At 64.7% G+C, this 13,017-nt stretch overlaps 1 protein-coding gene across 1 annotated transcript; it reads left to right on the top strand.

Moving 5' to 3' along the window:
- Positions 1 to 3,202: 3,202 nt before the first annotated feature.
- NELFB (negative elongation factor complex member B) lies at positions 3,203 to 12,731 on the top strand. Its single transcript, XM_080670823.1, has 13 exons — positions 3,203 to 3,440; positions 3,756 to 3,919; positions 4,077 to 4,176; positions 5,039 to 5,269; positions 6,735 to 6,920; positions 7,506 to 7,618; positions 8,033 to 8,135; positions 8,260 to 8,355; positions 8,447 to 8,589; positions 8,677 to 8,783; positions 11,609 to 11,750; positions 11,857 to 11,965; positions 12,038 to 12,731. Exons 3-13 carry the CDS (start codon positions 4,126 to 4,128, stop codon positions 12,182 to 12,184), a joined length of 1,428 nt encoding a protein of 475 aa, XP_080526949.1. The 5' UTR covers positions 3,203 to 3,440; positions 3,756 to 3,919; positions 4,077 to 4,125; the 3' UTR covers positions 12,185 to 12,731.
- Positions 12,732 to 13,017: the final 286 nt, after the last annotated feature.

Genomic DNA, 13,017 nt, shown 5'->3' with positions numbered 1-13,017 from the left:
GGTGAGTGCGGGCGTGGCGAGCACGCGGAATGGGGGAGAGATGGCGTCCCTGTCGAGGGCCGGGGAAGTCAGGGTGCGCCCTGTTGTGACGCTCCTTCGTGTGGGGCTCTGAGTGGTTTCTCTGAGCTGATGCAGGGGGCGGGGCGAGAAGAGGCCTGTGGTGTTTGAGGCCCGTCACCAGGAATTGGGGAGGAGGAGGTTGGCTGGGGGGCTGAGGGTGCCCGAAGCGCGCACGTTTGTAAGTCCCTTTTCCAGTGTTTGGGCTCTTTGCAATCACAGTAGAAACTCGGGGGTTGGGGTTTTGGATAGGGCCCTTCATTGGCTGGACTGAGAAGGAGGAGTTTTAACGGTTTTTCCCTTCAGGCGCCTCATCTTGGCAAAGAAATCTGTGGTGGACATGGTTTCCCACTCCATCCTGGTCCTTTTTGTTTGTGTTTTTGTAATATATTCTTATTGAGTCAGAGAGGAAGGGAGAGGGAGAGAGAGCAACATCAGTGATGAGAGAGCATCATTGATCGGCTGCCTCCTGCACGCCCCCTACTGGGGGTTGAGACGACCCTGCTAGCCGTTCTCAACCTGTGGGTCGCTGCTGCAGAGCCTAAGACCATCGGAAAACACAGATACGTACATGACGATTCATAACAGTAGCAAAATTACAGCTATGAAGTAGCAACGAAAATAATTTTATGGCCCTGACAGGTTTGGCTCAGTGGATAGAGCGTCGGCCTGTGGACTGAAGGGTCCCAGGTTCGATTCCGGTCAAGGGCATGTACCTTGGTTGCGGGCACATCCCCGGTGGGGGGTGTGCAGGAGGCAGCTGATTGATGTTTCTCTCTATCCCTCTCCCTTCCTCTCTGTAAAAAAAAAAAATCAATAAAATATATTAAAAAAAAAGAAAAAATAATTTTATGGTTGGGGGTCACCACCACATGAGGAACTGTATTAAAGGGTCGCGGCATTAGAAAGGTTGAGAACCACTGGACTAGGGCTTAAGTGTGTGTGTGTTTTTAATTTCTTTATTGATTAAGGTATTACATATGTGTCCTTATTCCCCTATTGTCCCCCCAACCTCCTTAAGTGAGTTTAAAATATATATATATATTTTATTGATTTCAGAGAGGAAGGGAGAGAGATAGAAATATCAATGATGAGAGAATCGTTGATGGCCGCCTCCTGCGGGCCCCCTACTGGGGATCGAGTCTGCAACATCGGAATGGAACCTGGGACCCTTCAGTCCACAGGCCAACGCTCTATGCACTGAGCCACACCAGCTAGGGCAGTAACTTCAATTTTAAAAAATCTTTATTGTTGAAAGTATTACGTACAACCCCTCTTTTCTCCATTGACCCTTTCTAGATCTCCCCCTCACCCCTTGCCTCAAGCCTTCACCAGCCTATTGTCTGTTTCCATGCCCACCCCCCCCGAAAAGTTCAACAGCCCCTGTTAATGCTGAAACTTTATTTTGTAAAGAGGCAACGTAAGATTCTAGGTGATGTTTGTAAGCCTCAAAATGCCACTGGAAATAGGCATTCCGTTCATCTTCGCCAGTTTCAGCGCTGTTACTGTCCTATTCGGTTTTAAGAAAGTAAGTCTGGCTCTGGCCCATGTGGAGCATTGTCCTGTATGCCAAAAAGGTGACAGGTTCGATTCGCAGTCAGGGCACATACCTAGGTTGCGGGTTTGATCCCCAGTTGGCGAAGCAGCCAATTGATGTTTCTCTCTCTCTCTCTCTCTCTACCCCTTCCTCTTTGTAGAATCAATTAAGAAAAAAAAAAGTTTGGAAATCTCCAAGGTTCCCCACAGTGGCCACGGACATTCTGAATCACTTTTGGTCAGATCTGTCCATTTAGTGAAATACGCCCATGAAGCGTGACCTCATCTTTCAAACCTGAGTTCCTAGAGGGGCGGCCTTAAAATATTTAAATAACGGAGACCCCACTTTTCAGAGAGTTCTCTAGAGCAAGGGCCAGGGGCAATCTCTCCGGCAGCGGCAGGTCAGATTCCAGGCCGCCTGGTCACAGGAGGGGCCGGCCCAAGGCAAGCAGCCCGCTGGAGGAGGCAGCCTGTTGTCCGGAGGGCCGGCCAACCGCTGGACGCTTTCAATGAGACAGTCCAGTCCGGGGCCGGAACCAAGGCTGCGGGTTTCAGTCCAGACACCCCCTATTCCAAAAAGCATGGGCCAGCGGCGAGCCCGTCGCAAAACAGCCTGATCCCCAAGGAAACAGGAGGACTCATGGAATCGAGAGATCAGAGGCAGATGGACAAGCAAGGGGCTCTAATAAGAAACCGCGGGACCTGCCAAAACCAGTGTGGCTCAGTGGATAGAGCGTCGGCCTGCGGACTGAAGGGTCCCGGGTTCGATTCCGGTCAAGGGCATGGACCTTGGTTGCGGGCACATCCCCAGTGGGAGGTGTGCAGGAGGCGGCTGATCGATGTTTCTCTCTCATCGATGTTTCTAGCTCTCTATCCCTCTCCCTTCCTCTCTGTAAAATATCAATAAAATATATTAAGAAAAAGAAAAGAAACCGCTGGACAGTTCCGGAGGGAAGCCTGGGAGCCCCGGAACACAACGCGGAGCGGGGCCCCGGGAGAGGGCCGAGCCCAGAGCGAGCAGAGCCCCCGCCGAGGTACGACCGGAAGCGGAAGTTGGGGAAGGGCTGGTGCGACACTCGGAGCTGACGCCACCCTAGGGCTCTCGCGATGACGCCATCCCGAGAGCTCCTCCCACAGGCCTTCCCGATCCATTCCAGGTCGCTGTCCTTAATATGATCATTTCTCAACGTCACGAGGCTGGCTGTGAGGTCGGCCACAAGGTTTTTCATAATAAAAAACCTTTTCGGCAAAAAAATGTCAGTTCTGCAGTTCATAGAAACGGCCCCCCTCCCGTGCCCGCCCCCGCCCCCGCCGCGGTGCCCCGCACACCGCGCCCTCCACACCCCTGCCCCCGGGGCCCCAGACGGGAGGACGAGGCCAGAGGGCGGGCGGCAACCCCGTTGGGCGGACCCTGCGGCGGGGCGGGGGAAGCGGAGCCCGAGGACCGGCGGAGGGCGGGGTCCGGCCGGCTCCTCTGCTAGGAACCTCCGCGCGGCGCTGGCGTTTCCGGCCGGGGCTGCTTAGCCCGGGACCCGCGGGGCGGGGCGGAAGTGGGCGGTTTTGGTCCCAGCGGCGCCGCGCTGCGGAGGGACCTGGCCGAGCTGGAGGGCGCCGGGGAGAGGAGCTCAGGCGGCCCCCGCGGCCCGAGCGAGCGGGCTGCCGGGGGGCCTGCGGCGGCCGCGGCGGCGCCGGCGGAGCGCGGTGGGGATGGGGCGCCGAGCCGGCCTGGGACCGGGGCCTCGGCCCTGTTCGCGGGGCTGCAGGACCTGGGCGTGGCCAATGGCGAGGACCTGAAGGAGACGCTCACCAACTGCACGGAACCGCTCAAGGCGATCGAGCAGTTCCAGGTGGGTGGGCATGGAGGCCGGGCCGTGGGCGCGGGAGGCCACGGCGTGCGGGCTGGGGCGCGTGGGAAAGTGGGCGGATTTTGCTCCCTTTGATCTGTTCCCCGGATGGAGGGACCGGGTGTCCCGAGCTAGTGCCCGTGGACGGACCTCTGGGTGGCTCTGTAGTTCAGACCAGCGCCGCCGGGAACACCCTTGCAGCTGCCTCCTCTCTGCCCTGCGCTCCCGCGGTGCCTAGCCAGACGTGGCTGCCACTGTGCTTGCTGCTGTTGCCCCCGAGTAAGCAGAATCGACCCCCCTGGCCCTCTGCTTCCCCAGACCGAGAATGGCGTGCTGCTGCCCTCCCTGCAGTCGGCCTTGCCCTTCTTGGACCTGCACGGGACGCCGCGGCTGGAGTTCCACCAGTCCGTGTTCGACGAGCTGCGGGAAAAGCTGCTGGAGCGCGTGTCGGCCATCGCCTCGGAGGGGAAGGCTGAGGAGAGGTAGGCGGCAGTGCAGGCCCCTCTCAGGATGGGGACTGGCTTCGCAGACCTCCTGTCCCCTTGGTGACGCCTCTCCCCCAAGTGGCCCGCCTGTGGACCCTCGCCCCTTCAGCCGACTTGGTCCCGTGCCACTTCTCAGCCACCCGCGTCTTCCCAGGTACAAGAAGCTGGAGGACCTGCTGGAGAAGAGCTTTTCCTTGGTGAAGATGCCGTCGCTGCAGCCGGTGGTGATGTGCGTCATGAAACACTTGCCCAAGGTGAGAGCTGCAGGTCAGCACAGCAGTGTGGCCCGGGAGGGTTCCTGAGCCGCCTGCCCCCGTGGGTGGGTGACTGGGAGTGTGTCCTCCGGGCTGGCTTCTCCCTACGAGCCACCGGAGACCAGAGCTGGGGGTGTGGGCCCCTTTCTGGGAAAGAGCTGTGTGTGTTTAGCATGGCTGCCTGCACCTTCGGGGCCGGGGTAGCCACAGGTGTTTTCAGTTGGGGCTGGGTTTGAGGTGTCTCTGCCTAGGGGCGTGGTGCTGAGGCCCAGTGAAGGAAGTGAAGCGGCAGATCTGGCAGGACAACCAGGCGCTCTTTTTTTTTTTTTTAAAATCTATCTAATAAGGAATATGCAAATTGACCATCACATTGCAACAAAGATGGCAGCACCCACAGCCAATAAGAAGGGAATATGCAAATTGACATGACAAAGATGGCAGTGGCTGGGATGCTCCGGGCCTCTGGGCAGTGCGCGAAGGTGGAAGGCGGCTCCGGGCCGGAGTGAAGGCCTGGGTCCCGGGTGCCAGCAGCCAGGGAGGGGAAGGAAGGCCTATTCTTACATGAACCTTCATGCAGCGGGCCTCGAGTATTTTTATTGATTTCAGAGTAGAAGGAAGAGGGAGAGAAAGATAGGAACGTCCCTGATGCGAGAGAATCATTGATCGCTGCCTCCTGCACATCCCCTCCCTGGGGATCGAGCCTGCAACCCTGGCATGTGCCCCGACTGGGAATCGAACTGTGACCTCCTGGTTCATGGGTCGATGCTCAACCACTGAGCCACGCCGGCCGGGCCCCATTCCCTGTCTGGAAGCAGACCCTGGGGCCCAGGTGCTGCTCACAGGCACCGGTGTGGTGGTGTAGGTCCCTGAGAAGAAGCTGAAGCTGGTCATGGCTGACAAGGAGCTGTACCGGGCCTGCGCTGTGGAGGTGAAGCGGCAGATCTGGCAGGACAACCAGGCGCTCTTTGGGGATGAGGTGTCCCCTCTGCTGAAGCAGTACATCCTGGAGAAGGAGCGCGCGCTCTTCAGCACGGAGCTCTCCGTCCTGCACAACTTCTTCAGCCCTTCCCCCAGGACGCGGCGCCAAGGCGAGGTGAGGCGGGCGGGCGGCAGGCCGGGCGGGGTGGGGTGACTGAGGGCCCTGGCCAGCCGCTCCCCAGCCCTCCCGAACGTGTGGGGTGTTTGCTCCTGGAAGGGTGGGCTTGTACACGGGGCTGGCCACGGGGCTGGCATCACTGGGCCCAGGGCAGGCCTTTCGGTGTCAGGGACTTGACCCTGCACCTTGGCCAGTCCTGTCGCTTAAGCTCAGCGTGTCTTCCTTCAGCTCTGGGGCGATTTCTCTGCTCTTATGTCGGGTTCATCAGTTGCTTTGACAGACATTTCTTGAGTGCCGCCGGCCTGCCCTAGGTGCCTGGACCCTTCAGCAGCCCTGGGGTTTGGGGGCGCTTGCGTGGGGCACTCCAAGTCTCATGGGGGAGCAGACACTATGCAGGAAATGTCACATGTTGGTCACCGAGGGCTGGGCGGGTGGGCGAGGGCTGTGACGATGGGAGGCGGGGGGAGGTGTGAGCAGGGGCCTGGCGGAGGGCAGGCTGGGCTTGCTGAGGGCGACGGAGGCCGTGTGGCCAGAGCCCGGGGCATGTGGGGGATGGGGGAGGGTTGGAGGCTGGCGGAGTGGTGCTTGGCGTTCTGTGGCACCCTCTCCCGTCCGCGTTCACCTGGAGTCTGTGTGTTTGGTGGGGGCTGGGGTGTGGCCTGAGGGTCCTCCCAAACGCCTGGCCGGTGGGCACACTGCTTCCTGCCGAGCCGAGCAGGGTCTCTGCCGTCCTCTGCCTCCCGCCCGTCCTGGGGAAGCTGGGCCTTAGGCTGTGTCTGCCGTGGCCTCCTGTCCCTCCTCCTCGCTCCCCTCCACGGCAGGTCCCCTCCTGCGGCCTCCACTGCTGCCCCGGGGCCCCCGGGTGGGGCTCAGCCCTGAGCGCCCTGGTTGTGTGCCTCGCGGCCCTGGTGGTGGCACACGCTGTGCCCCCTTTTCGAGGGTGAGGCTGGGCGGAACCAGGGTCAGGGCTGGCCCGGGGCATCGGAGGCCCAGAACGTGGTGCAGGGACTCAGGTCGTGGCCCCGGACCGGAGAGGACAGCAGCAAAGCTCTGCCCGCCCACCGAGGACCGCGTCCTCGACGGCCCAAGTCTCCCCGCGTCCCTGGCTGGGTGGGCGGGGCGGACCTGGGGCCTTGGGTGGAGCTGAGGTCACAGGCCGGTGGCCTTTCAGGGACCCTGTGGGCCTGGCATGGGCCTCACCTCCTTCGAACCAGAAACATCGCCACCCAACACGGGTCAGGGTCCGGTGAGAGGAGACTTTCAGCCCAAAGAAGGAGGGTGCGTGGCAGGGGAGCGGGCAGGGCCATGGCCGTTCATGTCGCCGTGTGTCCTGTGTGCTGCCATGTCCTGTGTGCCGCTGCGGCCGTGTGTCCTGTGTGATGCCGCGGTCCTGTGTGCCGCCATGGCCGTGTGTGACACCGCGGCCGTGTGTGACACCGCGGCCCGGGGTCTCGCCCGCCAGGTGGTGCAGAAGCTGACGCAGATGGTGGGGAAGAACGTGAAGCTGTACGACATGGTGCTGCAGTTCCTGCGGACCCTCTTCCTGCGCACGCGGAACGTGCACTACTGCACGCTGCGCGCCGAGCTGCTCATGTCCCTGCACGACCTGGACGTGGGCGACATCTGCTCGGTGGACCCGTGCCACAAGGTGCCCCGCCTGCCCGCCAGCCCCTTCCCTCTGGTCTCTCTGGCGTCTCTCTCCCCTCCCTGGTGGCTGCCAGGTCCTGGCACTTGGGCTCGGCTGCCCCCACCTGACCACCAGGTCTGCACAGCCCTGCTGCCACCGCCGCTGAATCCACTGGGAGGGGCGTCCCGGCCACGTCTCCTCACCTGCCCGTTCCGTCACTCCCTCCGGAGCTGCGGGCGCCCCTCCTGGAGGCCTCTGCCCCTCCCCGGGTTTTCCGGGCCCTGGCCCTCCCCTCGAGCCGCCGGCTGCTCTGGGACCTGGGCTCCGCACTGCCCTCGTCCCCTCGGATGCTGTGCAGCCGAGATGGTGTCACTTTGAGGCCCCAGAGAGGGGGCTTCTTTAGAACAAACTCAAACACGGTCTCTCACACACGGCAGATGGGTGGGGACCCAGTCCTGTTGGCCTCTGTGCGTCCTGCTCCTGGGACAGGTCCTGGCCCCGAGCTGGGTCTTGGCGAGGTGACGCGGGGGCCCTGACCCGCCAAGGCCTGGGCCGCGAGAGCCGAGGGCGAGCAGGGCCTCCTCACGCCCTGACTTGCTCCCGCAGTTCACCTGGTGCCTGGACGCCTGCATCCGGGAGCGCTTCGTGGACAGCAAGCGGGCGCGCGAGCTGCAGGGGTTTCTCGACGGAGTGAAGAAGGGTCAGGAGCAAGTGCTGGGGTGAGGCTTGGCTTTTCTGGAGCCCAGTCCCCCGGTCCTGTCCGCGGTGGGGATTCCAGGGTGTCCGAGGGGGGCCGGGCACCCTGCCCCACGGTGAGGCACAACTGTGGGCCGCGTGCTGGGTGGTGAGGGCCGCCCTGCTGCCGTGCCTGCTCCGCCCTGGGACGCGGCTGAGAGGTGGAGTCGGGGTCAGGTCCCCAGAACCAAACGTGCCTTAATTTCCTGGAGAGCTTTTTAACTCCTCAGTGTTTTGACTGAGTTGGGTGCACGTTTCAAACTGTGAGCCTTTGGGGACGAGTGCCGAGGGGGTGGGCTCGCTCTGGGGGGAGGGCCGTCTCCAGGGTCAGGGGGAGGCAGCCCGGCGTGGCCGCCCTCGTGGGCCGCAGCTTCTGCGTGAATGCCGCTGCTTTGCAGGGACCTGTCCATGATCCTGTGTGACCCCTTCGCCATCAACACGCTGTCCCTGAGCACCGTCAGGCACCTGCAGGAGCTGGTCGGCCAGGAGACGCTGCCCAGGGTGAGTGCGCTTGGCTGGCCACGTGCGGCCTTCGGTGCCAGGGCAGGGCATGTGGGAGTGGCCATCACCCCACTGAGCGACGAGGGAGGCGCCGGGAGCGGGCGCTGAGGCCTGTTCTCCGCAGGACAGCCCTGATCTGCTGCTGCTGCTCAGGCTGCTGGCGCTGGGCCAGGGGGCCTGGGACATGATCGACAGCCAGGTCTTCAAGGAGCCGAGGATGGTAATGGGGCCTGGCCACGCTTTCCTGCGGGGGCGGGGCGGGGGCGGGGCGGGGGCGGGGCTGTGCCCGGCTGAGCTCCCGGCCCCCCCAGGAGGTGGAGCTCATCACCAGGTTCCTGCCGACGCTCATGTCCTTCGTGGTGGACGACCACGCCTTCAACGTGGACCAGAAGCTCCCGGCCGAGGAGCGGGCCCCGGCCACCTACCCGAGCACGCTGCCCGAGAGCTTCACCAAGTACTGCGGGGCCGGGGGGGGGGGAGAGGGGGGCACCCTGGGCCAGGGCTGTGCGTAGGGCGCTGCTCAGGGCGCCGCTCGCCGCAGGTTCCTGCAGGAGCAGCGCATGGCCTGCGAGGTGGGGCTGTACTACGTGCTGCACATCACCAAGCAGAGGAACAAGAACGCGCTCCTCCGCCTGCTGCCCGGGCTCGGTGAGGGGGGCCGCCGCCGCTGTCGCTGTCACTGTCACTGCCCTGCCCGTCCCTCCCCATCCCTCCCCTCCCCTCCCCTCCCCGTCCCTCCCCTCCCCTCCCTGCTGTGACCACCCCCTCCCCCCCGCCGCTGTCACTGCCCTGCCCTGCCCTCCCCTCCCCATCCCTCCCCTCCCCATCCCTCCCCTCCCCATCCCTCCCCATCCCTCCCCTCCCCATCCCTCCCCTCCCCATCCCTCCCCATCCCTCCCCTCCCCATCCCTCCCCTCCCCATCCCTCCCTATCCCTCCCCATCCCTCCCCATCCCTCCCCTCCCCATCCCTCCCCATCCCTCCCCTCCCCGTCCCTCCCCTCCCCTCCCCGTCCCTCCCCTCCCTGCTGTGACCGCCCCCTCCCCCCCTGACCATCCCCTCCCCTCGCCCCCCCCCATGACTGAACCCCTCCCCCTGTGACCGACCCCCTCCCCCCGTGACCCTCCCCCCGTGACCATCCCCTCCCCTCCCCTCCCCCTGCTGTGACCATCGCCTCCCCTCGCCCCCCCCCCCGTGACTGACCCCCCTCCCCCCGTAACCGCCCCCTTCCCTCCCTGCCCTACCCCTCTCCTCCCCTCTGTGACCATCCCCTCCCCTCGGCCCCCCCCCCCCCGTGACCTCCCCCTCTCCCTCTCCCTCTCCCCTTGCCCCCCCCCCCCCCGTGACCGCCCCCTCCCCCTCTCCCCTTCCTGTTGTGACCGCCCCCTCCCCACCTCCTGGAAGTCGGGGTAGAAGGCGAGGAGCTCAGCTCTGTGCTCTCAGACCCTCTGCTCGTGTTGCCTGTTGTCAGAGTCCTCCCCAGGTGGTGGGAGGCGCCTTAACCCTCAGGAAGGGGGTGCAGCCTCTCAGGTCCCAGACATCAGGAGCCCCTGAGGGTGAGGAGGCCGCGTCCCTGGGAGGATGGGTGGGGGTGGGGTGCGAGCGGGAAGAAGAGCGCGCGGTCTGAGTGGACCCCTTCCAGTGGACCCTGAGCAAGTTCAGGATGAGTCAGGGAGAAGGGGCTTCTGGGAGCATCAGCCTTCCCACTGCGTGGCCCACGGCCTCACCCACGGCCTCACTGGCCCACGGCCTCGCCCACGGCCTCACTGGCTCAGGGCCTCGCCCACAGCCTCACCCACGGCCTCACTGGCTCAGGGCCTCACCCACGGCCTCACCCACGGCCTCACTGGCTCAGGGCCTCGCCCACGGCCTCACCCACGGCCTCACTGGCTCAGGGCCTCGCCCACAGCCTCGCCCACGGCCTCACTGGCTCAGGGCCTCGCCCACGGCCTCACCCACGGCCTCACTGGCTCAGGGCCTCACCCACAGCCTCACTGGCTCAGGGCCTCACCCACGGCCTCACTGGCTCAGGGCCTCGCCAGCCGTGAGCTTCTCTGAAGGTTTGCACGTTCTCGCCAAGGGTGCTTGCAGGTCCTGACGTTTCTGAGGAGGAAGCGTGTTGTCTCCCGGCGACTCTGTGTGGGGGAAGCGGTCTCTGTGGGGATAGGTACCCGCAGCCACCGGCTAACCCAGCACCTCAAACCCACTCTTCCTGTTGGGAGGTCAGAGTCCCGGGGCTAAAGGGGAGGCGCGGCCGTCTGTCCGCCCCGTGCCCCGTGCCCCCGTCCTGTCTGTCTCTGACTCGGGCCCTCCTGCACTGCCTCCCCCTCAGCAGGAGCCTGTGACGGCGCTGGGCCCCCCTGGTTGTGCAGGGTTGACCCTCGTCTGAGCGCCGCGCAGGACGTGCAGGCCCTGAGCTCCTGGGACGCGGGACGTGTCCCCGGAGGCTGTTGTGCCCATTTGGACGCCCAGGAGCAGGGCTGCACGCGGCTCGTCCTCTGCCACGCCTGTGCTTTGGTTTGGCTGGATCCTGGCTGGAGACGGGACGTCCTGCTGCTCTTGGGGGGTGGGTCTCAGTCACGGCCGCAGGGACACGCTATTCCTGGCACCGTGGTTCTGGGGAGGATGGACGTCCGTTTTACCAGCTCCCTCTGTTTCTTTTTATCGTGGGAATTGAAGCCACATACGTGGCCACCACCCACCTCCATGGGGGTCTGCGTGTGGCCCCGTCCCCTTGGAGGTCAGCGCTGAGGCCCACAGTGCAGGGCCCAGCTGTGGGCGGCGTGGGGTCGTGCCGAGGAAAGAAAAGCATGAAAAACCACACGGCCTGGCCGGGCCCGCGTTTCTGATCGTCACACATTTTGTTCAGATTTTTTCTTTTTTTTCAAATGTATTTTTATGGATTTCAGAGAGGAAAGGAGAGGGGGCGAGCGAGCGAGTTAGAAACGTCAGTGATGAGGGAGAATCACGGATCAGCTGCCTCCTGCATGCCTCCTACTGGGGACCGAGCCCATAACCTGGCATGTGCCCTGACCAGGAATCTAGCCGTGACCTCCTGGGTCAGAGGTCGATGCCCAACCACGGAGCCACCCCGGCCGGGCCACGTCGGGATGCCAGCGAGGCACTGGAGCCCGTTGTCGCTGGGAGTCGGGCGCGGCTTCTGCGTCCCCTCGGGTTTTGATGTCTGTGGCTTCCTCGTGCTGCTCCCTCAGCGCCCACATTCTGTTTCTTCTCTGACTCCCAGGATCCACTTACTCCCAAGCCCGGGGCCTCCACCCCTCCTGGCTCTCCCTGCAGACACGCCTCATTGCTGAGGCCCGCCCCCCAGCCTGTCCAGGCCCCCGTCTGGCTCCCAGGACCAGGGGGCACCCGCTCTCAGACGTGCTGCTCTGCTGCCCCCCAGGGGTTGCTGCTGGGGGGGGGGGCCGGCCCAGCCAGGTGGGCGAGAGCCGGCTGACCCCGCTCTGCCCGCAGTGGAGACCTTCAGCGACCTGGCCTTCGGCGACATCTTCCTGCACCTGCTCACGGGGAACCTGGCGCTGCTGGCCGAGGAGTTTGCCCTGGAGGACTTCTGCAGCAGCCTCTTCGACGGCTTCCTGCTCACCGCCTCCCCGAGGTACGGGCTGGGGGTACGGGCTGGGGGCGGCGCCGCCGGGCAGGGTGAGGGCTGCCAGGACGGGGCGGGGCGGGCAGCCTGCAGCCCACGCCCTGGCCTCGCGCAGGAAGGAGAACGTGCAGCGGCACGTGCTGCGGCTCCTCCTCCACCTGCACCACCGCGTGGCGCCCACCAGGTTGCAGGCCCTGCAGAAGGTGCTGGAGCCCAGCGGCCAGGTGAGTGCTGCCCTGCCCGCACCCGGGGGCTCCCCGACCGCCCGGGCCTGCCCACACCCTGCGCTTCCACAGAGCGGGGAGGCGGTGAAGGAGCTCTACGCCCAGCTCAGCGAGAAGCTGGAGCAGATGGACCATCGCAAGCCCAGCCCGGCCCCGGCCGCCGAGCCCCCGGCCCTGGAGCTGCCCCTCCCCGCCGTGCCTGCCCCGGCCGGCCTCTGACACGTCCCACCTTGCTGGGGAGTGGACAGGGCCCTGGGAGCACATGCCCGGCGGCCAGGAGCCCCTGACCTGGGATTGTCGGGACCCGTGTCTCCTGGAGGCAGAGCGGCGCTCGTGGGTGGGTGGTGGCTGAGCTGAGACCCAGGGTGGTCCCCTGGGCAGCTGCCTCCTCCACGCCTCAGCCCCACCCTGACCTGACAGGCGTGTGCGTGGGCGCGGGACCGTTCCGGCCGTGAGCTCCGCCTCACGTGTGCAGTGCGGGGCCTGCGGGTGCATGGGGGAGAGCCCCCTGCTCGCCACGGGAGCGGGCGGCTGGCGTGGGGCACAGGTTGGCAGCGTTGCTGGTCAGCCTGGCCCTCTGAGGACGTGTGTGTCTGACAGTGGACAGTGCACTGCACTGGGACCCCAGGCAGCGGGGGCCCTGCCCAGGCCCCACCTGCTGCCTCCGTTTACCCTGGGGGAGGTGTGCTCCCTGCTCGGCTGCACTCTGAGCAGGTGAGGGTCAGCTCATCGCGGTGACTCCCGTGTCAATAAAAGCGTTTTGGTAAAAGCGGGTGCGTGTTTCTGTGCCGAGGGGTGGGGGTCGCTGCCACGCGGGGTCAGGCCTTCCCGGCGTGTCCGTCTCTGGGCCACTGTCGCCGGGAAGCTCTGGGCGTGGCTGTCTTGTCCAGGCTGCTAGAGGCCACCAGATGGGACACTCCCCCCCCCCCCCAGCAGTGACACGCTGAGGGTCCTGCTCCATGGAAGTCCGTGGCCTTGACGGGTGCAGCTCTGCGGGTGCGGGGGGACGGGGGCACCCCCTGAGGGCCAAGGGCGGCAAAGGCATATGGGGC

This window comes from Plecotus auritus, assembly GCF_963455305.1.
Source record: "Plecotus auritus genome assembly, chromosome: 5".
Taxonomy (NCBI): domain Eukaryota; kingdom Metazoa; phylum Chordata; class Mammalia; order Chiroptera; family Vespertilionidae; genus Plecotus; species Plecotus auritus.
The sequence above is the reverse complement of the archived record's forward strand: the minus strand, read 5'-3'. Positions and strand labels throughout refer to the sequence as shown.